The sequence below is a fragment of the Silene latifolia genome, chromosome Y, assembly GCF_048544455.1.
Source record: "Silene latifolia isolate original U9 population chromosome Y, ASM4854445v1, whole genome shotgun sequence".
NCBI lineage: Eukaryota > Viridiplantae > Streptophyta > Magnoliopsida > Caryophyllales > Caryophyllaceae > Silene > Silene latifolia.
This window is the reverse complement of record NC_133538.1, coordinates 263,906,192-263,930,903: the sequence shown is the minus strand read 5'-3', so window position 1 is coordinate 263,930,903 and position 24,712 is coordinate 263,906,192. Positions and strand designations below refer to the sequence as shown.

Below are 24,712 nucleotides of genomic sequence, written 5' to 3'. Positions count from 1 at the left end.
ACAGTTTTGAAGACTTTGCCTGTTAGGGTGAACCCATTTTTGGGTCATCGCGACGGGTTGTGTCAGGGTGAACCCATCGGGTCATCGCGACACAGTTTTGAAGACTTATTGCCTGTTAGGGTGAACCCATTTTTGGGTCATCTTGGGTTCCCTTTGGAGTTACCATGCAATGAACCTGCTCGTTGATTGTAAGGAAGTTCCAAGCCTTGATGTGCCAGATTGCTACACCATTTCATTACCCGTATGCGATGTGTCCCCCTCTTTTTTTAAGAGCCATCCAAGGTTAATCGTAAAGCAAAGAGTGTGAAAACCTAGCTCAAGCGGAACTCACCATCAATTAACATGGTCTTGGTCTTTTACAAACTTGGTTGACGATTGACTGTTATTTTAGCCGTACACAGTTTAAGCTCTTGCGGGCCAGGAACAATTATTTTGCTGTAATTTTTTTGTTTTTTTTTTTTGGTGTGGCTGCACTTGAACAAAGTGTTTGCTCAAACTGCCTACGTACTCGCAAAGCTACCAAGATGACAACTTGCAAGATCAAGCCAACGTAGTTCAAGAGATGGATTTTTTTTTTTTGAGGTGTGGCTGCACTTGAGCTACATGTTCACCCAAGCTGCCTACGTACCTGTGAAGCACAAAATGTATTTCACAAGATCAAGCCGACGTAGTTCATAAAGGAAGGAGTATTTTTTTTTTTTTTTTTTGGAGATTCTATTTTTGTTTGTTTGTTTTTTTTTGTTTGTATACAGTTTAACCTCTTGCTTAGGAGCTTGGATTTGCAGTTTACGCTCTTGCTTAGGAGCTTTCACTGTTGGGATTTAAGAATAGTAACGCTTCAAAAACTTCCCATTGATTGGGCCTATCCGAATGCCGTCTTCATCCACGATTTTGTAAGCACCATTTGTATAGACCTCCTGTACCACGTATGGACCATCCCACTTAGAGGTGAACTTGTCAACTGGCTTGTGAGAGGTGATGATTGGTCTTCGTACTGCAAGGACGAGGTCTCCTACTTGGAAAGAACGAGGGCGCACATTTTTGTTGAATGCGCGTGACAACCTTGCTTGATAACACTTGAGCTTTTGTTGAGCCTCTAATCTCTTTTCATCGAGAGCTTCCAACTCTGCTAATCGCAATTTGTCATTCTCATCATCTGTGAGTCCCTCCTGAATAGCAATGCGTAAGGAAGGGATCTGCAACTCCAAAGGCAACACGGCCTCCACTCCATACACCAACGCGTACGGGGTTGCCTGAGTAGGTGTTTTGTATGTGGTACGATATGCCCACAACGCCTCACCAATTCTTTCATGCCAATCTTGCTTTGACTTTGCTACTACTTTTCTCAACAGGTTGCAAAGAGTTTTATTAAAGGCTTCAGCCAAACCATTTGCAGAGGCATTGTACATGGATGACTTGTATTGTTTGAACTTGAATTTTCTCCCGGACTTGTCATCGATGGTTGAAAAATTGTTTCCCATTGTCAGTTGTGATACGTTGAGGTACACCATATCTGTAGATGATTTGGGTTCTAATGAAGTCTACAACATTTTCTTTCTTCACTTCCCGTAGTGTGATGGCTTCTGCCCATTTTGAGAAGTAGTCAGTGGCAGCGAGGATATACTCGTGTCCATTTGAGGCCTTTGTAGTAAGAGGTCCCACAACATCGAGTCCCCAAGCTTCAAAGGGCCATGATGAAACAGTAGGATGCAACGGCTCCGGCGGTTGGTGTATGAAGTTTGCGTAGAACTGACAGGGTTCACATTTTTTCGCAAAGTCCATACAATCTTGTATCATGGTTGGCCAGAAATACCCCATTCTCTTTACACGATCATGAAGTTTAGGCCCAGATTGATGAGCACCACAAATGCCAGAATGAGCTTCATGCATTGCTTGATAGCTTCGTCCTTGCTTAGACACCTCAACCATTGGCCTGAGAAAGAACGTCTGTAGAGTGTCCCTTTATAGTGAATGAACTTTGGAGCACGTCGACGTATTTCTACCTTGTGTGCGGGATCATCGGATAGTTTTTGGGGTCCAAAAATCAATGATAGGTTGACGCCCATCTTCATCAAGCTGTGTAGACGCATATCATGTTGGTTGTATCTACATTTTCCTCTCCTTCAAGCAATGATACTACCCAACGATTGCAGAGGGACTTGCATAGACTCTTACGCCCCCATGCCAAAGTGGCTGCAAGATTAGCAAGCGCGTCGACCCAACTTATTGGCACTCCTTGGCACATGACCAACATGGATGTCGTCAAGTTGATTCAGCAGTTGTAATGCCTGTTGATGGTAGGGAATCAAGTCTTCCTTTTTCACTTCATATTCACCAAGGACTTGGTTGACCACCAGCTTTGAGTCTCCATATATTTCCATATCCCTGACACCTATTTCGATCGCCATTTGAAGACCGAGTATGAGAGCTTGGTATTCTGCCATATTATTTGTACACAACTGAGTGAGCGTAAAGGAGTATGGCATGAGATGCTTTTGTGGAGTTACGAATACAACTCTGGCTCCAGCTCCGTCCTTCCTTGCAAAGACCGTCAAAGTACATTTGCCATGGAGGTAGGGACGTCCACATAGAAAATTTCTTCTCCGGGAGGTCATCTCGAAATTTCCCACTCTGCTGGCACTTTGGATGATCGAAAAGAAGTCGGCGATAGCTTGACCTTTGACAGCCTTTTGAGGCACGAACACCAAGTCATACTGCTTAAGTAACATTGCCCATTTCGCAAGTCTTCCAGACAAGACTGGTCTTGAGAGTATGTACTTGATTGGATCAGCTTTTGAGACCACATGTATGGTATGCGCCTGCATGTAGTGCCTCAACTTCTGGATGGCGAACACCAAAGCAAGACATATCTTCTCTATGGGCAAGTAATTCAACTCAGCTCCAACCAAGGTACGACTCAAGTAATAGAGAGCTTTCTCCTTACGGTCTTCAATTTCTTGAGCACACATTGCCCCATGGTGCGTTCTTGTCTTTGCGATGTAGAGGACAAGTGGCTTTCCGGAATTGGTGCCCCCAAAGACCGGTGCACCGGCCAAGTACTTCTTGATGCTATCAAAAGCATTTTTGCATTTTTCATCCCATTGGAATGGAGCATCCTTTTTCATGAGATGGCTGAATGGTTGGCAACGCGTCTGCTAGGTTAGATATGAACCTTCGAATGTATGCCAAACGTCCTTGCAATCCGCGCAACTCTTTTAACGTCTTTGGTTCCGGCATTTCATTGATGGCTTTAATTTTTGTTTGGTCAATTTCAATGCCTCTATGCCTAACCACAAACCCCAAGAACTTCCCAGATGTGACACCGAACGCACACTTGAGTGGATTCATCTTGAGTTGACATTTTCTAAGTCTTTCAAAGACGGTTCGAAGGTCTTTGATATGGTCTTCTCTTTTCTTTGATTTGACAACCACGTCATCAACATAACACTCTATTATTTTATGCAGCATGTTATCAAAGATCTTTTGCATTGCGCGTTGATACGTAGCGCCAACATTCTTCAATCAAACGGCATGACCGTGCGTAAGATCCCTTTTGGGGTTCAAAACCTTTGCTTCTTGATCTTCAGGTGCCATATGTATTTGATTGTAACCAGCAGTACAATCCATGAATGAGAGGGCTTCATGACCAGTGGTTGCGTCAATCATCAACTCAGAATCGGCAAAGGGAAGTCATCCTTCGAGCATGCATCATTAAGGTCTCGAAGTCGACACATATCTTGCGATTGTCCATTCTTTTTTCTGACTGGGACAATGTTTGCTATCCAGGTAGAATATTTGACTTCTCGAATGAAACCTGCTTCAATGAGTTTATTGACTTCCCTTTCAATTTCAGGTACAAGCTCCGGCCTGAAACGACGTTGAGGTTGCTTTTTGGGACTGGTGCCTTTCTTGATTGCTAGACGATGAACTGCAATTTTTGGGCTGAGTCCAGGCATCTCTTTATAGCTCCAAGTGAAGACATCCTTGTACTCGACCAATAACTTGTAGTACTCCTCTTCTTCTTCTTTAGTCAGAAGAGCACTAATATAAATGGGCCGAGGATCTTCCGTAGTTCCCAAGTTGAGCTCCTTGAGTTCATTCACAGTCGATTGCCCCCCGTCTTCAAGTGTTTCCGGGGCCTCATCGGCCTCAACTTCTTCACTCTCATCAGGTACCTCTTCTACTGTGATGTGATATGACGACGTTGTAACTTCTAAATCTCTTGGCTTCTTTACACCAGAAGGTCGTGAAGATGAAGGAATAGGCTCAGCATTTTTTGACTGGCCTGTGAGAACTAGTACGCGTCTCCTTGCTTTGAGTGGCTCATGCTGGATGATATCCACTACTTGCATACGCTTCATGCGAGATGGTATTGCGCTTCTCAAGTCATCGCTTACTCTTACTTCTTCTTCATTTTGTGTTGCAGAAGTTGAGAGAGGATGACCCTTGCCACTATTCTTCTTGGGAGCCCCTAGTCGACTGAAGACTGTTTTTGATGGACCGCCCAAGCGTTCATGTATTGCACCCTTCTTGTTTATGCGCAACGAAGGTGTTGACACTTTGACTTTACTTTCTCCTTGATTGCCAAGCCTGGTAAAGACAGAAATGTGTTTGGTTGAAACACTTGGTCTCCCTAGCCTTGTAAATATAGAAGGACGACACTTCTCTGCAGGTGGACTTATTCGATCGAAGACTGAAGATGGATGCATCTTTTCCTCTCCTTCCTTTTCTTCGACCTCTTCTACTGTGATGTGCTGAGAAGACGCAGTAGCCCCTTTTCTACGAGCACCAATCTTCACAGGCGCAGGAGACTCATATCCGAGCCCGGCCCTGGTCACCATGAAGCTCCCATCTTGCTTGAACACTTCATGTTGCGCTTTGTTCAGACCGTACGGCTCAACTTCTATAACTTTGCCGAGAGGAGTCGGATTTGTAAAGTCATATCCAGCCTTTGCCAGTAGCTTGTAAGCATTGGAATCAATTATCCCCTTGTTTCCGTCACTTGACGATTGACTGGATGAACAGACAAAACCATTCGGAGGAGGTCTCACAATCTTCGTTTGAGATGAACTTGGTAGAGGTGTAACGACTTTGGCCACCCATTCCTGCTTGAACATCAGACTTGACTTTTTATCCTTAGGCTCTGTCTTTGGTGTTAGACACTCTGCAAAAGGACTCTCCCCATCTTTGCGGCGAGACTTCGGGATGTAGCGTAGTACTGGTGGTGTAGTTTTCTGCGTCGTCTCTTGCTTCTTGGGTGATGCGGCAGGAGTAGCTGTTTTGCTGGCTATGTCTACATCTTTCTTAACATCATTTTCTTTAGCAGATTTGCGGACTATCTTCTTTTTGATGATGTTCTTTTCCCGCTTACCCCCTTTTCCTGTTGAAGAGATGGTGGTTGGCATGAACTCACTGGAAGTACCATTCTCTTCAAAGAATTTTGCATCAGCGAAGAAAGAGTCGACCTTAGAGAAAGGTTTGGCATCTCCGTCTATCTTTCTTTCACCACCACGATAATATTTCAAGCATTGATGGAGGGTTGAGGCGACAACTCCATTCTCATGCTTCCAAGGTCGTCCCAGCAATAGTTTGAACGATGTCTTGCCATCCATGACATGGAACAATGTGTCGGAAGAAAGATCACCCATGGTAAGGTTTACGCGGATCATGCCAACTGCGCGCTCCCCATTCAAGTTGAAACCATGAATCATTGTTCGACTACTGGAGAGTTCGTCTATCGTGATCCCTAATTCGTTCATGGTTGCTTTTGGCATGAGATTGACTCCTGATCCTCCATCTATTAAGATGCGCTTGACCTTTTGCCCCCGGATGTATCCGGACACATAAAGTGGCCTGTTGTGAGGCTTGGATCCAAGAAGTAAATCCTCATCTGAAAAACTCAAGGCTGCATTGCATGAGACACATCCAGTTGATTGCTCAAGAGGCTCAATTTTTTCTTTCATCTTTCTCGCATATAACTCGGGCTTCTCAAGTCCTTGAATTATCAGCTGACGCTTCTCTTTAGGTAGATGAAAGATTTGCTTCCATCCCATGTTTGTAGGAAGGGCGTCAAGAGCAGCCACTATTTCGTTCTCCTTTTCGAGAATCAACCGTTGTGGCAATACCGCATCATCTGGGCCTCCTTCCTCTATCTTCTTTTTATCATCACCACCTTCCGTAGCTGAGACGGTGCACACGGTAACCTTGTTTAAGAAGTCTTGTGGGAAGAATTCTTTTAAGGTGACGGGACTCGGTGGTTCTTGCTCAAGTACATCGATAGGCAAGACATGTGGTTTGATCACTGTTTTGGGCTTTTTCTTTCCCTTCGTCTTACGAGGTTTAGTCTTCTTTGATTGTTTTTTTCGACGGTGAACAGGTTGCGCTATCTGTCTTGTTTGTTTCTTTGACTTCTTGCGCGTAACCAAAGTCCAACCTTCATCGTCATCTTCATGCTTCTTTTCCTCATTCTTATTCTGAGGAGGTAGTTTTTCTTCCAATGACATTGGAGGTAGCGACGGCAATGACCCTTGGATCTGTAATGCCACAGGCTCAAAACTTCCGAACTGCAACATATACACACATTGTCCTTGCCGTATAATTGGCTCGTCAAGTTGTTCCAGGACTACAGTAGTTTGATTTGTGGTTACTGTGTCCTCCAAGTCAAGAATGATCTTCCCTTCCTTGGAGAGCTGCATGATCTTCTCCTTGAGTGTTATACACTTTTCAATAGGATGACTCACCAGCCTATGATAACGACAGTAATTAGGATCATTTGTCTTGTTTGCTTTACGCAGGCGCTGACTCGGCAATTGTATAACCTTCTTTTCCAAGAGGTCATCAAGCATTCCGGACAAGTCGAAATGGGAATGGATATTTCTTAGCCTGCAACTCTTTCAATGTAGGCTTGTCTCGTTGGTAGTTGTAAGAGAATGACTCTTTCTTCTTTTCATACTTAGGCTTTGACGAGATTTTGACAGTGTGCACTTTCTTTGGTTTCGACGACCATTGTTTCCTTTGTCGACGATTTGGAGTTCTTATCGCTTTTCTTGAACTCCTTCTTTTCACTTGGCACCTTAGAAGAACTTGGTCGAGCACTACCATGTTCTTTGATTGTGATCTCCATGTCATGGGCGCGGGTAGCCAGGTCTTGGAAGCTCTTTGGCATGATCCCTTTCAGGATGTAAAGAATGTCCCATTTCATCCCGTTGACGCACATTTCAATCGACGCTTCACTTAAGCGATCCTTGCATTCCGGACTCGCACGCCACGCCGTTGATGTAATCGATGACAGGTTCATCTTGCCATTGAGTTGTTTTTGTCAACTCGCTCATGCCGACTCTGCGCCTGGTGTTTGTAGAATCTTGAGGAATTTATCTTCCATGTGACCCCGGTATCAATTGACTCGAGTCTAGATCTGTGTACCAGGTCGAATCGCGATCCCTTTGAGCGAACGAACGAATCGCTTCACCAAACGATCACCTTCGTTCCGGATTGTTGTATGTCTCGACGAAGTGGGCGATGTGTTGCTTTGGGTTCCCCTTCCCGTCGAATCGTTGAAATTTTGGAGGCCGATAGCCGATGGCATGCGCAGATCGTCAATCCTCTTAGTGCAAGGCTTGATGTAGCGTCCACTACTTGTCGAGCTATCATCCAACCGACACTTGATCGTCTTGGCTATTAACTCCTGCACTTCTCTTCAAAGAAGTTGCTTGATCTCATTCTTTGGCTTTTCCCTATCTTCGCCAACTTCTCTATCGCTATCAACATCTCTATCGGTGTCACCATGCTCGCTCTCGGCCTTCCTGTCACGGAGTGCCACCACCTCTTTTTGGAGCTCATCAATTTTTTTGTTCTTTTCTTCATTCTCCTTCATCATCTTCTCAAGGAGTTCATTCATTTTCTGCATTCGATCCTCAAGAGTATCACCACTTATCACCATGACTGAAGCGACGCTAGGAGTTGATGTTTCTTTCTTCTTTGGCGACGCCTTGGATTTGCAGGGGGAAGCCTTTTTGTCAGCCTTAACACTTCTACCCTCCTCGCGTGAAGGAGATGAGGCAGCCAAGAGTGCTGTAGCGGCAGCAGCTATGGAGGCGACAGAGAACTTGCGCGGCCTAGTTGGGACGTGTGCAGAGCGTAGACTGGCAGCAGCAGCATTGACAGCAGCCTTCTTCGCCATTCTTCTTGTGGAGATGCCAACTGACTGCGTAGCAGGGGAGGTAGCAGCCATGGGGGTACCCTGCAGGATATCTGCGTAGGTCTTCTTGGATGGACTGGAGGAGGTGCTTTGCTTGGTAGACATCTTCTTGTTTTGGTAGACTTGAATAAAACAGCAGTAGAGATGAGAGGTAGATATTTTCACGTCGGGTTCCCCAAAATTTGTAACAGCAAATTTTGTATTGCGATAACTGAAATACAAAACAAGGAAATAATTAAATTTTATTAATAAATATCAAAAGTACGTGTACAATCTCTAATGTATCCTCTGATTCTAATATGCCGTAAGGGGTACGTGTACGGGGTACACGTGAGGGGTATGCGTGTAGACAAATTTAATTGCTCTACGCGCGATGTAAATTTGATTTCTTGAGAGGGTCGCGATGACTTGAATCTCTCTTGAAGGTTTGAACTTGTGATTGAATCTTCAACGCAGGAGGCACGATTTGATGTGCTTGTTGACTGCTTGCAATGATTTTGACAGAGAGGATTTGTAGGAATTTGTACCTTGTTCTCTCTAGCTCCTTTGCAATTATGAATTTCCAACCCTTTGCATGAATGAGGAGAGCTCTATTTATAGAGTTTCAAATCTTCTTGTTGGACTTTGGTGGTCACAGGCCCATTTGTGGGTTTATTAGCAACCTTGGCCCAAATTTGATTCTTTCTGGGTTTAGTGATCCGAACAACTCCTTTTGTAATCCGAATCGGCCCATATTTCATTTAATCGGAACAAAATAATTAAATTAAGTTAAAATTTAGTATTAACTCAAAATAATTAATCTATTTTATTTATTCGGCACATTAATAAATTTTCCGTGCCTACAAAAAGACTATACAAAATGCACGTATCATCCCACGTAATTTACAAATATTCCTCCAATTCCAGTTAGAATCTTGAGGAGGATGATAATTATCCCAATCAATTCCTTTCATATAAACATGGTCTATCCATAAGACCCAGAGTCTATCAGCCTTAGTGTAAATCCAGTTAACTAACTTTCCAACAGTGGCCACATTCCACACCCCAGCCTCTTTGATACCCAGTCCCCCCTCTTTTTTGCTGCAACAAACATCATGTCAGGCCACAAGAGGAGATCCGTGGTACTCAGTGTCCCCATTCCATAAATAATTTCTGCAGATTGCCTCAATTCTCTTAATCACTCCTATGGGGATCAAAAAAATGGAAGCCCAGTAGTTATGTAATGTATTGAATACATAGTTAATCAATACCAGTCTCCATGCATAACTCAATTTCTTGGCACCAATACTCCTTGACAGGGCAGTCGTATACCTATCAAAAATAACCATCTGGCTCTAACTAATATAGCTAGGGAAGTCGGGTCGAATCCACAGGGAGATGGGAAAATGTTAGCCTCGTCTAAGTCTGTCAAGGTAACCAAATTGGGGGGTTTTTAATTGATTGATTCTAAACTAATGGTAAGGATAAGGAAGAGAAAATAAGATAAATAAGATAAATCAAGTAGAGGGAACAGCTAAGACAGACGGTTCACCATAATCATTCATCAAGTAATCTAGGTCTCGTCAATGCGATACGGTCGAGGAGCGGTGAATATCTCCTTTCGGTCTCAATTCGCCCTAAAGCACAAATAGCTTAGCTTTCGCCCTAACTATAATGCTCTATTGTTCGCTACTAGTCTCGCCTTTTCCAACCTTTCGGTCCAGGTCAAGGGTCACTAAGATATAAATGCCTAATTGCGTCGACTCAATTAAATAGATACAATTAATTGCAGCAGTTAACAACAAAGATTATACCAGCATTAACCTTACGATTCGATTACTTTCCTTTCATAATTATGGATGCCCTATAGTCCTAGCAGAAGGGAATTAGCTACACATCGTTATTGAATTACCAACAATAACATATAGATAATCAAAGCTAAACATGATAATAAAACTAATGAAGATTGAATTAAAAGCAATTATGATAACAATAAAAAGGAAGAAGGAATTAAAGCAATGATTAAGAATTAAGGAATTAAAGGAGAATGATAGTACCAATTGATGCGATCCCGCTAAGTGTTCACAAATTAAGATGTGGTCGTTGGTCACGGTCGAATCAAAACACAATTTATAGCTGCACAAACAACTCTACAATTAGTAAAGAGGCAAGTAAAGGTCGGATCCCAAGGGACGGGAGTTGAAATGAGATTTCTATTGTAACTAGTGATGTCTAAGGGGTGTCACAAATTAGGTTGATGTAGAAGGTTACTAAACTAGAATAACAATGAAAATAAACAAGCAAGATGAATTAAAGGGGTGTAAACAATTGATTAAAGGCACTAGGGTGTCATGGGGTCATAGCGGAATCATGGGATATGATCATACAAACATGTTCTCAAATTATAAGCAAGCAATTATTGTTGTGATGGATTGAGTTGGGTTATATCTTACAATCCTAGGAAAGTTTGGGTCCCGGAGCCGAATCGATTAGATTGTACAACACCTACAAGTCGACTTAATCTTCCCTACTCAACAACATGCATGGTCTAATGAGACTCGAGTTGGGTTATGTCTTACAAGTCTCATTGAAAAGATAGAAGATGATAGTAAATGCAAGGATTCATAGGCTTAGCATTTCATCAAATATAACATGTGCATGAGTTGAGATCAAAACAAGCAAGCAAATAAAACATGAAAGCATATTAATTTAAGCATGAATCATTCCCCATGTTGGTTTCCCCTAATCACCCATTAACCCTAGCTAAGAGACTACTCACTCATTATCATGTTGATCATGCTAGCAAGGTTGTCAATCATACCAACAATATGAAACATGATGAATAAATGAAAGTAATTAACAATAATTAAAAAGGGATTAAGAGATTATACCTAATAATGATTCCAATAATAAAGCAAAGATAAAAGAAGTACTTGATGTTTGATTAAGAGGTTGTCAATCTCCCAACAATAACCCAAATAATCCTCAATTACCCAAAATAAAGGATGAATAAAAGAGAGATTAAAGAACTAGAACTTGGATTAAAACTTGATTAATACTTGATTACAATATTGAAGAGAGATTTGATTGATATTAACTACACTAATTATTGATAAAAGAACCTCCTCCTCTAATTAGACTAATGGGGTATTTATAGTGAAAATTAGGGAGGATGCATTAGGGTTAACTAAGGGCTAAACTATTAATTACACTTTTTAAGTTGAGCAAGGAGGACCCGGTATTTTTGGAGAGAAGGGCTTCTCTTTTCGTAGCTTGAAGAAGACAATCCGTCTTTGGAGCGAATCCGGGCGGATAAGGGTCGGACGGCGGATTTCGCTTTGGAATCCGAGCGGATTCTCAAGAATCCGGGCGGATTGTGGAGGGGAATCCGAGCGGATTCAGGCAAAGACGCTCGATTGTCTTTGAGCCGGACGGACGGATTGTTGACAATCCGCTCGGATTGTCGTCAAAGATAGTAACTTCTTCTTTTCTTCCCTTTTCTTCATAAATTCCTTGGGGATTTCCTTGGGGACTCAAGGATCTTTTCTCAACATTGCTCTTCTACTATGATATGTACAAAGGCCTTCTAATCTTGTCTCTCCTTGATGCTTGGTCATTGAATTCGATCAATTTAGTCTCGTTTTGCCATGAAAATGCAAGATTCTTACTCCTTTCCTACCAAGGGATCAAAATCTCAAAGAATATGCAAAACAAAGAACTAAAGATAAGAAATGACCCAAATAAGCACTAAAAAGCATGGAAACAAGGCTAATTCGGGGGCTAAATATGCGCCAATTATGGTCACATCAAATATCCCCAAACCGAACCTTTGCTCGTCCCGAGTAAAGAGGTGACAAAGACTAGGACCAATACTAACTTATCCTAATAATATAGCCGATATGAGACAATTAGCGGGTCTCACTCCGCCCCTTCAACTCACAACAAGACAACCATGAGGTAGGATGCCTTCTTGCAAGGCAAGGTGGGGCTTGCCAAAATGGCGACACATCCAATCATTAAGCACACAAAAACACATAATGGATGCATCTACAAAAAGAATAGCCACTTTCCTCATCTAAGTGGCGGAAATTATCTACAAGGGAAGCAATTCAAGGGTACACAATCCTTCATAGATACAATTTCTTCAAACTACTAAGCCTAGAAGGATACCAATAAATCACCTCCAAGTTGTGTCAAGCTAGGGTACCTTTGTCCTCAATCGTTAAATGCTTTTGTCAAGAGTAGACTCCCTATGATGTTAGAAACACTGGAGGATCGCGGAATTCCCCCTCTTGCCTAGACAAGAAGAAGGGTCGTCCCCTCTCTACCATGCACAAAAATGGATACGATGGAAAAAGGGATCAATAGATATTTGAGTTTCATTTTGGGAGTTTGCTTTGGTTTTTGTTTTCCCCCCAATTTCTTGTGGCATATAACATTTGAGAACACTTTCTTGTCATTTCTTTTGATTTTTGGCATTTCAATACTTGACAACTTTCAACTTTTGCATTTTCTTTTGAACATTTTCAAAGTCACCCCAATTAGTAACGAGGGTGCCTTGTATTTGAAGCTTAAGAGTTCTATTTTTGCTCCTCTTTTCATTTGATGCATTTTTGCAAACTTTCTTTCACTTTTCATTTCATTGAACTCAAATTGATTTCTCTTTGTGCCCATTCCCTTTTGATGACAGAATGTATGGTAGAACATGGATGAATGATGGTTGCATGGTTTCAAGGGTCACCTTGGAATAAATGGTAGCCAAGGAGTTATCACACCACATGGTACTCTTGACTAGGCCTTAATTCATGGGTCAAAGGATACTAGCATGACACATCCTAGGGTGTTTTACAAGTATTCTAAGAAGCAAAGTCTTAAGAACAAAAAGCATCTACTAGGGCCTATATACACTTGTGAAGCTTCCCAAGTAGACGGTTTCGCAAAATTTTTCTAACATGCAACTACATGCCATGATGCAACTAGCATTTATACATCCTAATGCATATGATTCTACCAACTAATATGCCAAATAAACTAAATGCAATCCTAAATTCACATTGTTAAACCGCATCAATCAAAATAAAGCCACATAGTCATTAACATAAAGAGGAAAAAGGAGATTGGAAAGATCATACCATGCGGTCTTCAATATCCTCATGTCTCGGATGTGGCGTAGTCAATCAATGTGAACAAGGATAGAACAAACACAATATATACAAGACAATATATACAAGACTACAAAAGGAAATAAACATGTTTTTGGGTTTTCAATTTTCAAATTTTTATGATTTTTGAAATTTTTCAATTTTTTTTGGATTTTTGAATTAAATGTTAGAATTCCCATCCCCACACTAATATGGGCATTGTCCTCAATGGCCAAAATGATGGAAATTATGCAAAGATGATGCATGATTTCTATACTAAATGCAATCTACACTAAGCTACACTACATGATGCATGGTTTTTGTTATGACGGAGAGGATAATTTAGATTACCTCCCGTTGCGTATGTGTTAACTTCCCCAAACCGAGTGAGACACTATTGCTAATGTCCAAGGATGGGTATAGTTCATGCACACACTATGCTATGCATGAAACTAGTTTGTCATTTTGGATTTTTAAAACGGGAACAATAGAATGAGAACACCTCAATGGTACCGAGGTGTGAGTCCTCTAATGGGGCTAGGACTACTCCAACAATGATCAAAATGAAATAAAATACAAAGAGAGAAATAGACAAACCATGAGAGTGTAGGAGTCTCCAAGGCTTGATAATCTTCCATCATGCTATCATCACTTCCCTCATGAGAAGTGGTGACATTGCCACTTTCCTTGTCATTTGCTTCTTCACTTTCTTCCTCATCTTCCTCATCATCATCTTCACCATCCTTTTCTCCTTCACTTGCTTCTTCCTCAATATTATCATCAACTTCCTCATCATTTCCAACAACCTCATTGTCACCCACAACGACCCTAGATGCACCCGGAAATAAGACTTCTCTATCCGCCCAACTAGGCAAAGGACAAGATGGATCAAGGAGTCCTTGCCTAGCTAAATGTAGGAGGGGTGGATATTGAGCCAAGTAGGCATTTTTCCGATCTTCATAGGCTTGCTTGTGCATTGCTTGCATGAGAAGAGTCACATAGTCTTTCCCAACTTCAACTCCTTCCGGCTTGAACTCTTCATACTCAAAGGGGTAAGGTGGTATGACAATGGAAGAGGAGGGAGTTTCAAGATCACCCTTTTGTTGTTGAATGATATACTCGGCTTTTTTGGAAAGGGGAAGTAGATAATTGGTCCGGTGGACGCTTAGACGACAAATCTTCGAGGGCAAGGTGAACGATCTAGCTTCACTAGTGAGCCATCCATACTTAGTGTCAAGGGGGTTTTGGGCAACCCACTTGAACTTTTGAATCATAGTATGCATATCAACAAGATGGCCACCCTCCTTTGCTTTGTACTTGTTATCCTTATTGAAGTTAGGATCAAAGTGCTTGGCTAGGAGTGTAACTAGGCCGCCATTGACAATAACGGTCGTGCCCTTCTTCCCACTATCGATGTTGAGCCATCTATCTACCAAGAGCCTCAAATAATTGTAAGGCTTGGTATGAATTCTTCCGATATTCAAAGCCGATTCAAGGAGAATAAAATCAAGTCTTGTGAAATGGTTGGTGTCTTTCCTAGCAATTATGGTATTTCCCACAACCTTGTGCCATACTCTTATGCCCGGATGATGGACCAAAAGAGCACGACTCGCATGAAAATCCTCAAATTTCTTCCCGGAGATTGCCTCCCAAAGAGGCTCGGGGTCATACTTTCCATAATGCTTAAGATAACGCGATTCATCACTAAGACCCAAAATTTCACCCAATTCCTTAAAGGTAATGCGTCTACTAACGTTAGCTAGACGAAACTCGAGATTTTCCCTATTATCAACTTTGGTGACTTTCAAAGAACTTAAAAATTCCAAGGTAAGGGAGGGGTATGTCAATTCCCTTGTTTCAAACAATTTCTTTAACCCCATGGCATTGAAAAAGGCTTTTGTTTGTTCAAGAACACCCAATTTTTGTAAGGTATCTTCACATATGAATTTGGTGGATTGTAATGACTTCATAGCAAACTTGACAAAGGTATTTCTATGGGTATCGGAAATAAAAGTTACCTCCGGATAATGCAAAAGTTGATCAATTACCGGAGTAGAAGGTGTTGTTGCTCCCATAGAAGGTTGTTGTTGGTGTTGCACTTCCAAGTTTGGTGTTGCTATCACCATAGCCAATGCTTTCTTTGTTTGAAGAGCCTTTTGCCTTTGTGAGAGTGCCTTAGCCTTTGGTGCCTTTGTTGCCTTTGTTGCTACCTTAGTCCTTGCCATTGTTGAACTAATCCAAGAAAAGAATGAAAAATCTTCAATTTGTAGTATGCCAAAATCGATTTGAAGGTGAAAGGCTTTGCCTTTATGAAAACAAAAATCGACTCAAAGGTTGAAGATTTTGTGCTTGGTTTTGATTTTTGTTGAGGAAGGAGTGATTAACTTGTTGTTGGAAGGATGGTTTGATTTGATTTTGGTGAATGTTGTTGAGGGTTTTTGTTTTTGTGATGGAGAGGATGAGGGTTTTGATGTTGTGGGTAGTGTTTATGAATGAATGAATGAATGAATCAATAAATGAAGGTGGGAGGGGTTTTAAAGAGGCCGAAAATTTCAAATCTGCAGGGGCAATCCGTGCGGATTCTGCCCAATCCGTGCGGATTCTGCTCTTTCTGAACTTTGCAAAACTCGCCTAAAGACGGGCGGATTTGTTACAATCCGCTCGGATTTGCTGAACACGGGACGGGCGGATTTGCTCAAAGACGGACGGATTTCTCCCGAGAGAAATTTGCTTGCTTTCCTCACCGCAAAGACGGACGTCTTTCTTTCAGGACGGACGGATTCTTCAAGACGGGCGGATTTTGTGGAATCCGCTAGGATTTTAGCACAGTCAAGAAATTTTCAAAATTCAGCTCGATTCAGGGGCGGGCGTCTTTTCTGCAAGACGCTCGGATTACATAAGACGGGCGGATTCTCGTAGAATCCGCTCGATTCTTCCTCTCGTGTACACCTTGATTCCCCACCCGTGCACAGCGCATTTCCCTTATCATTCTTTCATTCTTTCTTCAAGTCTTGTGTTCTTCATTGTGGGGGCACTACTAAGGCATGGATAGCCTAGGCAATTGCCATCCCCACACTAAGGTAAAGCACTATACATCAATTGAAATCGTTAGTCCCTCCCTCACTTCTCTCAAACATGACAATTATTTTGATCAAAGTAAATAAAAATCCAAAAATGACAAAAATGCAATACAAGAATTGAAATGTAAGTTAAGGAGTTAGAAATATTTACAAGTGGTGGTTTAGGGAGGACTCCACCAAACTCTCATTCTTGATGAGATGTCAAGGGGCATGTCCAAGGTGTTGTTGATGTTGCTCAACACCTTGAAGAAGTAATCAAAAGCTTGTTCATTATCATGGTAGAGGTTCTCAATAGACCGTGGCCCTTGTTGTTGATCATGATCGATGGCATGTCCAATGTAGGGATTAAAAATCCCTTCAAATTCGTCGTCCCAAAGACCACAAACTTCATTGAGTTGATCATTGAAAATCTCTTGCTTAGATGGAGACAACTCTCCCAATTTCTTCTTTTGGCCTATGAGGCCATCCTCTTCTTCCTTGGTTGATTTTGATGAGCTTTGCAAGCTCTCCTTGTCACAATTCACTTGCTCTTTGAATGGAGCATCTTCAATTTTGTTCTTCCATTGGAGTTCCGATTTCTTCCTTTCATCCTTTCGTCTATAATGATCAATCATGAAACATGGTTCATGCAAACGAGGAGCTCTCATAGTCTTGTCAAGATTAAAAGTTATGCTTTCATCTCCCACTTCTAGAGTGAGTTCACCATGTTTTACATCAATCACCGCACCGGCGGTGTGTAGGAAAGGTCTTCCTAGGATGATTGGAATGTTGGAATCTTCCTCCATATCAACAATGACAAAGTCCACCGGGATGAAAAAGTTCCCAATTCGCACGGGGACATCTTCCCATATCCCTAACGGTGTCTTCGTCGATCTATCGGCCATTTGGAGTGTGATGTTGGTGCATTTAAGCTCTCCCATCCCCAACCTTTTACTTACCGAGTACGGCATGACACTCACACTAGCCCCTAGATCACATAAGGCTTTGTTGATCGTCGTGTCGCCAATGGTACACGGTATTGAGAAGCTTCCTGGACTTCGGAGGTGAACTCCCTTGAAGTATTGCACTACTCACCTTAGTGAAAGCGATAGTCTCAAGCTTCCGGATCGACTTCTTCTTTGTGAGGATATCTTTCATGTACTTCGCATAGGCCGGAACGTGATTGATTAATTCCGTGAAAGGAATTGAGACTTCTAAATTCTTCACAATTTCCATGAACTTTCCAAGTTGATCATCAAATTTGGGCTTGGCTTGACGACTTGGAAAAGGAAGTCTAATCACAATGGGCTCCTTCTCCTTGACCTTGTCTTCATTTTTCTTTGAACTTTCTTCTTTTGATGATTCTCCATCTTTGGAGTTTTGCACAATTTCTTCCTTTTCACTAGCTTCCACAACTTCATCCTCAACTTGCTTCTTCGGTGCTTCATACCTTGTACCACTTCTCAAGTGAATGGCACTAACCGTTTCATGTCTAGGGGGATTACTTTGAGGTGGTAATTGCCCCTTTTGTCTTTGTGAGCTTGAAGATGCTAGTTGAGTCAATTGTGTTTCCAACATCTTGGTGTGAGCTAGAATGTTATTGATGGTGGTTTCCTTTGCTTGGCTATCTTTTTGCATTTGAGTGAAAAATTCTTGTTGATTTTTTTGCATTTGGAGGACCGCTTTTTGGACATCAAAGCCTTGGTCATTTTGGTGATTGTATGGATTTTGATTTTGGTAACCTTGGTTTTGATTGTAAAAGGGTCTTTGATTTTGGTTTCTCATGGGTGGTGGAGTGTATGTTGTTTGAGGGTTTTGAACATTTTGGCTTTTGTATGAGAGATTTGGATGGAATTTGGTGTTTTCATTGTAAAAGTTGGAATAAGGGGTACCACTCTTGTATGCTTGGAAAGCATTCACTTGTTCATTTGTTCCCCTACATTCACCTTGGTCATGTCCCAAAGTTCCACAATTCTCGCATATCCCACTTGGGATTGATGAGGATGCCGTCATGGCATTAACATGATGCTTTGATGATTTTGAGTTTTCCTCAAGTCTAGCCATAGCTTGTTCAAACTTCAAATTGATTGTGTCAATGTGAGCACTAAGTTGAGCACCCAATTGAGTAACGGAGTCCACTTCATGCTTTCCTCCTCTAGTAGCCTTGCGAGGTCTACTATATTGTGAGTTATGGACCGCCATTTCCTCAATCTTGTTCCATGTTTGATTGTCATCAACTTCAGTGAACATTCCATTTGATCCCATATTGAGAATGTTCCTAGAATCTTCATATAAACCATTCCAAAATTGTTGCACCAAAAACCATTCGCCAAGTCCATGGTGAGGACATGAGCGACAAATACCTTTAAACCGCTCCCAAGCTTCATACAAAGACTCTTCATCCCTTTGCTTAAAACCCGTAATTTGAGCTCTTAGCATGTTAGTCTTTTCCGGTGGGTAGAATTTTTTGTAGAAAGCTAGAGCCAACTTCTTCCAAGAATCTATTCCAAGGGTGGCCTTATCAAGGCCCTTCAACCATTGCTTTGCGGTGCCGATTAAGGAAAAAGGAAATAAGACCCATCTAATTTGGTCTTGAGTCACGCCCGTTTGAGAGATAGCATCACAATAATCGCAAAAGGTTTCCATATGAGAATGAGGGTCCTCACTAGGCATCCCCCCGAATTGGCTCCTCTCAACTAGTTGGATGAAGGCGGACTTGGCAATAAAATTTCCGGTGAGATGTTGCGGGGTAAGAGTACCATTTGGTAGATTCTCCTCGGTGGGTATGGAGTGTGACGAGAATTTTGGCATTGTAGGTGGATTTTGTGGGGTATTGTGTAATGGGTTTTCTTCTCTTTCTATTGCGAAAGGATTGACAAACTCACTAGTGGGTTGGACAACTTCACTAATACCTCGTAAATTCCTCCTAACAACTCTCCTATTGTTCGTCAAGGTTCTTTCGATTTCACGGTCAAAAGGTAACAAATCACCTTGTAACCTTCTAGACATGCAAAATATCAAATAACTCGAGAATGATTAGAACAAACCTTGAAGAGTTTTACTTCCTCAAGGCGAAGAAAGACACAACTAATGACAATAAAAAGAAATCTAAATCAAACAAACACCGTCCCCGGCAACGGCGCCATTTTTGATGCGATCCCGCTAAGTGTTCACAAATTAAGATGTGGTCGTTGGTCACGGTCGAATCAAAACACAATTTATAGCTCCACAAACAACTCTACAATTAGTAAAGAGGCAAGTAAAGGTCGGATCCCAAGGGACAGGAGTTGAAATGAGATTTCTATTGTAACTAATGATGTCTAAGGGGTGTCACAAATTGGGTTGATGTAGAAGGTTACTAAACTAGAATAACAATGAAAATAAACAAGCAAGATGAATTAAAGGGGTGTAAACAATTGATTAAAGGCACTAGGGTGTCATGGGGTCATAGGGGAATCATGGGATATGATCATACAAACATGTTCTCAAATTATAAGCAAGCAATTATTGTTGTGATGGATTGAGTTGGGTTATATCTTACAATCCTAGGAAAGTTTGGGTCCCGGAGCCGAATCGATTAGATTGTACAACACCTACAAGTCGACTTAATCTTCCCTACTCAACAACATGCATGGTCTAATGAGACTCGAGTTGGGTTATGTCTTACAAGTCTCATTGAAAAGATAGAAGATGATAGTAAATGCAAGGATTCATAGGCTTAGCATTTCATCAAATATAACATGTGCATGAGTTGAGATCAAAACAAGCAAGCAAATAAAACATGAAAGCATATTAATTTAAGCATGAATCATTCCCCATGTTGGTTTCCCCTAATCACCCATTAACCCTAGCTAAGAGACTACTCACTCATTATCATGTTGATCATGCTAGCAAGGTTGTCAATCATACCAACAATATGAAACATGATGAATAAATGAAAGTAATTAACAATAATTAAAAAGGGATTAAGAGATTATACCTAATAATGATTCCAATAATAAAGCAAAGATAAAAGAAGTACTTGATGTTTGATTGAGAGGTTGTCAATCTCCCAACAATAACCCAAATAATCTTCAATTACCCAAAATAAAGGATGAACAAAAGAGAGATTAAAGAACTAGAACTTGGATTAAAACTTGATTATTACTTGATTACAATATTGAAGAGAGATTTGATTGATATTAACTACACTAATTATTGATAAAAGAACCTCCTCCTCTAATTAGACTAATGGGGTATTTATAGTGGAAATTAGGGAGGATGCATTAGGGTTAACTAAGGGCTAAACTAGTAATTACACTTTTTAAGTTGAGCAAGGAGGACCCGGTATTTTTGGAGAGAAGGGCTTCTCTTTTCGTAGCTTGAAGAAGACAATCCGTCTTTGAGCGTAATCCGGGCGGATAAGGGTCGGACGGGCGGATTCTCGCTTTGGAATCCGAGCGGATTCTGAAGAATCCGGGCGGATTGTGGAGGGGGAATCCGAGCGGATTCAGGCAAAGACGCTCGGATTGTGCTGGAGCTGGACGGACGGATTGTTGACAATCCTCTCGGATTGTCAGTCAGCATAGTAACTTCTTCTTTTCTTCCCTTTTCTTCATAAATTCCTTGGGGATTTCCTTGGGGACTCAAGGATCTTTTCTCAACATTGCTCTTCTACTATGATATGTACAAAGGCCTTCTAATCTTGTCTCTCCTTGATGCTTGGTCATTGAATTCGATCAATTTAGTCTCGTTTTGCCATGAAAATGCAAGATTCTTACTCCTTTCCTACCAAGGGATCAAAATCTCAAAGAATATGCAAAACAAAGAACTAAAGATAAGAAATGACCCAAATAAGCACTAAAAAGCATGGAAACAAGGCTAATTCGGGGGCTAAATATGCGCCAATTATGGTCACATCATCAATACAAATCTGAATTTGAGTAGCAAAAAGCGTAGAAAGGAAGCAAGATTCAATCCACAGTAGAAAGTATAGAGTAAAAGTCAATCCGAAAGGAGGGGAGTCCCTGACGCAGTCCCTCCTCCTCCCTTTACATACGAAAATCCCTTCCTAATCTAACCTATGGACTAATTACAAAAGCCCATACGAAAATTAGGCGGAAAAAGTCTAAAGAAGGACAAACCACTCGATCGAGTGGAAATAAACCACTCGATCGAGCAAACTAACACCAAACCACTCGATCGAGTGGAATTAAACCACTCGATCGAGCATCCTTGCAAAGTCTTCTCGATTGACTCCCTGAACTGCTCAATCGAGCAACTTGGAGTATATAAAGCATTCGATCGACTAATAAATCACTCGATCGAGCTATCTTGGCACGTAAGACCTCAAAACACCTTCCGAAACCAGCTTATGCGTCTCCAAAATGTTAGATTCCAAGCTCCGGCTCCTTATTCTCCATAAATGCATTCAATTGGGACAAATTAGGCTCGATTTAGATCCTCTTTGATTTATTCCTGCAAATTACACAAAACGAACCAAAGTAGAATATTCGGGGGTATTTGTAGCTAGATGCTACATAAATAGTACAGAAATGCTTGTGAAAATGAGGTAAAAACCTTATATAAAATACACGCATCAAATCTCCTTAAACCAAACCTTTGCTTGTCCCCAAGCAAAATATGAATGCAACAAAAGAATAAACAATGGAACGGGACCAACGCATCAGCTACAAATCACCCACCAAAACCAATTTAATGCAACAACTGATAAAGTGGCAAAAGAGAAGTGCAAACGAGTTAAATCAATGTTTCAAACTTACTGAACCGTCGACCTTGCAAGACTCAAAGGATATCGGACTCTTACGGGTCGCTCATCACTCAAAATTAGGCAAAAGGTGAGTATAATTGTGAAAGATAGAAAGAAGTAAATACACTCACCTAACTCGACCTATAAGAACATGCATGCAGTTAACATGAATAAAGTCTCTACAACCGTACATATGCATTCCAACCATACTAATGACCAAGACACATGCCGAGGACTTACATTTGGGTAAGTGAGGTAATGGGTAAGAAGGGGCTAAGATGAATTTGGATATGTGGAGTGAATAGCCAGGCTAGCAACAACGAATTCCAAATTTGAACTGCATCCCAACTTCGTACTCAAAATAACAAACAAAATGGTGCAAATACCATGCACTCTACTCACGAAACACCAAAAACTCGTCAACTCCCCATAAGATATAAGTGAAACATGGGAGCGAAAATCATTATACAAATTCTCATTTTTCTACACATGATTTTTCTTTCTTTTTCTTCTTTTCTTATTCTTTTCGTTTCTTTTTTCTTTTTTCATTTTAATCCGTTCATCACTTTTCTTTCACTACCTTCAATTCTTCCACCATCTTCTGAAATCAGACAAAATAACCATATTGCAATAAAACATTCCAACAACTACTCATCACTAGATCGGCTAGGGTAGGAAGTATTATAGGAAGTAGCTAATAGGACAAAATGGCAATTCGGCTATGTGGGGTTCATGGGTAGAATGAAATAAAGGGAATTGCCTCTCCTAACATGTGTCACCATCCACAGACCGAATGCATACAGGTATTAAGAAGACTAGACTCATGCTTATGCAAATTGATGTTACATGCCTTAAAGAGAGTACTCTCACATCCTAAATGAAACCGGTCATGGATGTCACCAGTTTATAAAGCTCTAACCTCAGAATGTAATGTAGCTTGCCGATATAATGAATCGAGTCTATTCGTTCAGATAAGAGAGAAACAAAAACTCGTAGCTTATGCACATAATCATGCCAACTAAATGTCAAGAATATGCAAGGCTCAAGTAAGGGTTCAATGTAGCGTCAAAGTTCAAACGTTCCGACTCAATTTAAACGTGAATTTTTTTGAATTTTATGATTTTCATATGATTTTTTTTTAATTAAATAAAACAACAATGCATGCGAAAATAATTAAACGTGCAAGCAAAAATACAAGAAAACATGCAGACACAGATATGGATGCATACCCCCCCCAAACCAAACCGTACAATGCCCTCATTGTACCAAAAATACGGAAAGAAATGCAAACTGAAGAGAAAAGGAGAAGTGGAGTGGGAAAACTTACAAAATGTCGTAAGGGGGGACCTCCCCAAACCGACCATGAACATGGGAGGTCAATGAGAGTCAAGCAGTAGCTCCATAGACGGAAAATAGCGGCTGGATGACGTAACTACTCGATCGAGCAACTTGGAATGGCTCGATCGAGTAAACTGGAATATGGAAGGACTCGATCGAGTAGAAAACCACTCGATCGAGTAAACGCGATTTTGGCTCTGGTCGATCGAGTAAGAATATCACTCGATCGAGTGAAGAAAACCCAAAAAGCGCTCGATCGAGTAGAAAAACTTCTCGATCGAGTAACTGGACCTGCAAAAATGCGTTAAAAAGCAAGGAGAGCATATAAAGTTCGTAAAACAACGTCTAAAATGCAACAAAAAGCTAAAGAGAAATAAAATGTTCAACAAAAGTACAATAAAACAGTCCGGGCTGCCTCCCGGAGAGCGCTGGTTTAAGAGGTCCCCCACGACCTTTCTGGCATCAAATAACTGGCGCGTCTAGATCGTCGAAGTACAAGACTTCAACGCGGTTGTCTGCTTCATTCGCCTCGTGGTACTGCTTCACATATTGCCCATTCACCTTGAACCTACTACCTTCGAGTCTTCGAGCTCCACGGATCCAAATTTGGTAACAATTTGTCACCATATAAGGACCACTCCACCTGGACTTGACTTGCCAGAAACAATCTCAATCGGGCATTAAACAGCAGCACCTTTTGCCCAACATGAAACTCCCTAGGTAGGATTCTCTTGTCATGCCATCTTTTCGTCTTTTCTTTGTATATGCGCGAGCTATCATAGGCATTTAGCCTAAACACCTCCAACTCATCTAACTGCAAAAGACGATTCTGACCACACAACTTTGGATCAAAGTTAAGCTCACGAATTGCCCACCAAGCCTTACACTCCAATTCAACAGGTAAGTGACATGATTTCCCATAAACAAGCCTATAAGGGGATGCACCAATCGGTGTCTTAAAGGCAGTTTTGTAAGCCCATAATGTGTCCTCTAACTTAAGACTCCAGTCCTTCCGTGATTTAGAAACTACCTTAGATAAGCTCTCTTTCAACTCGCGATTAGAGACCTCAACCTGACCACTAGTTTGGGGATGACACCCCAAACCACGCCGGTGTTGGACACCAACTTTAGATAAAATAGAGGTTAGTTTCTTTTCCTTAAAGTGCATTCCCCCATCACTAATGACGACCCTAGGGACACCAAATCGAGGAAATATGACTTTTTTGAACATTTTTATCACGGTTTTGGC

General features: G+C 41.3%; 1 protein-coding gene and 1 non-coding gene across 2 annotated transcripts; one reads left to right on the top strand and one right to left on the bottom strand.

Annotated features, from left to right (window-relative positions):
* Window positions 1-2,201: 2,201 nt before the first annotated feature.
* LOC141630583 (uncharacterized) lies at window positions 2,202-2,969 on the bottom strand. The gene has a single exon (XM_074443373.1). The coding sequence runs from the start codon at window positions 2,967-2,969 to the stop codon at window positions 2,202-2,204; it is 768 nt and encodes a 255-aa protein (XP_074299474.1).
* A 15,739-nt stretch (window positions 2,970-18,708) lies between these two features.
* LOC141634702 (small nucleolar RNA R71) lies at window positions 18,709-18,815 on the top strand. Its single transcript, XR_012539427.1, has one exon. It is a non-coding gene; the product is annotated as a small nucleolar RNA R71 (small nucleolar RNA).
* The last annotated feature ends 5,897 nt before the right edge of the window (window positions 18,816-24,712 follow it).

Excerpts from the sequence above, each read along its gene's own strand:
- LOC141630583 (XM_074443373.1), bottom strand. The coding sequence starts at position 2,969 with ATGTGTGCTCAAGAAATTGAAGACCGTAAGGAGAAAGCTCTCTATTAC.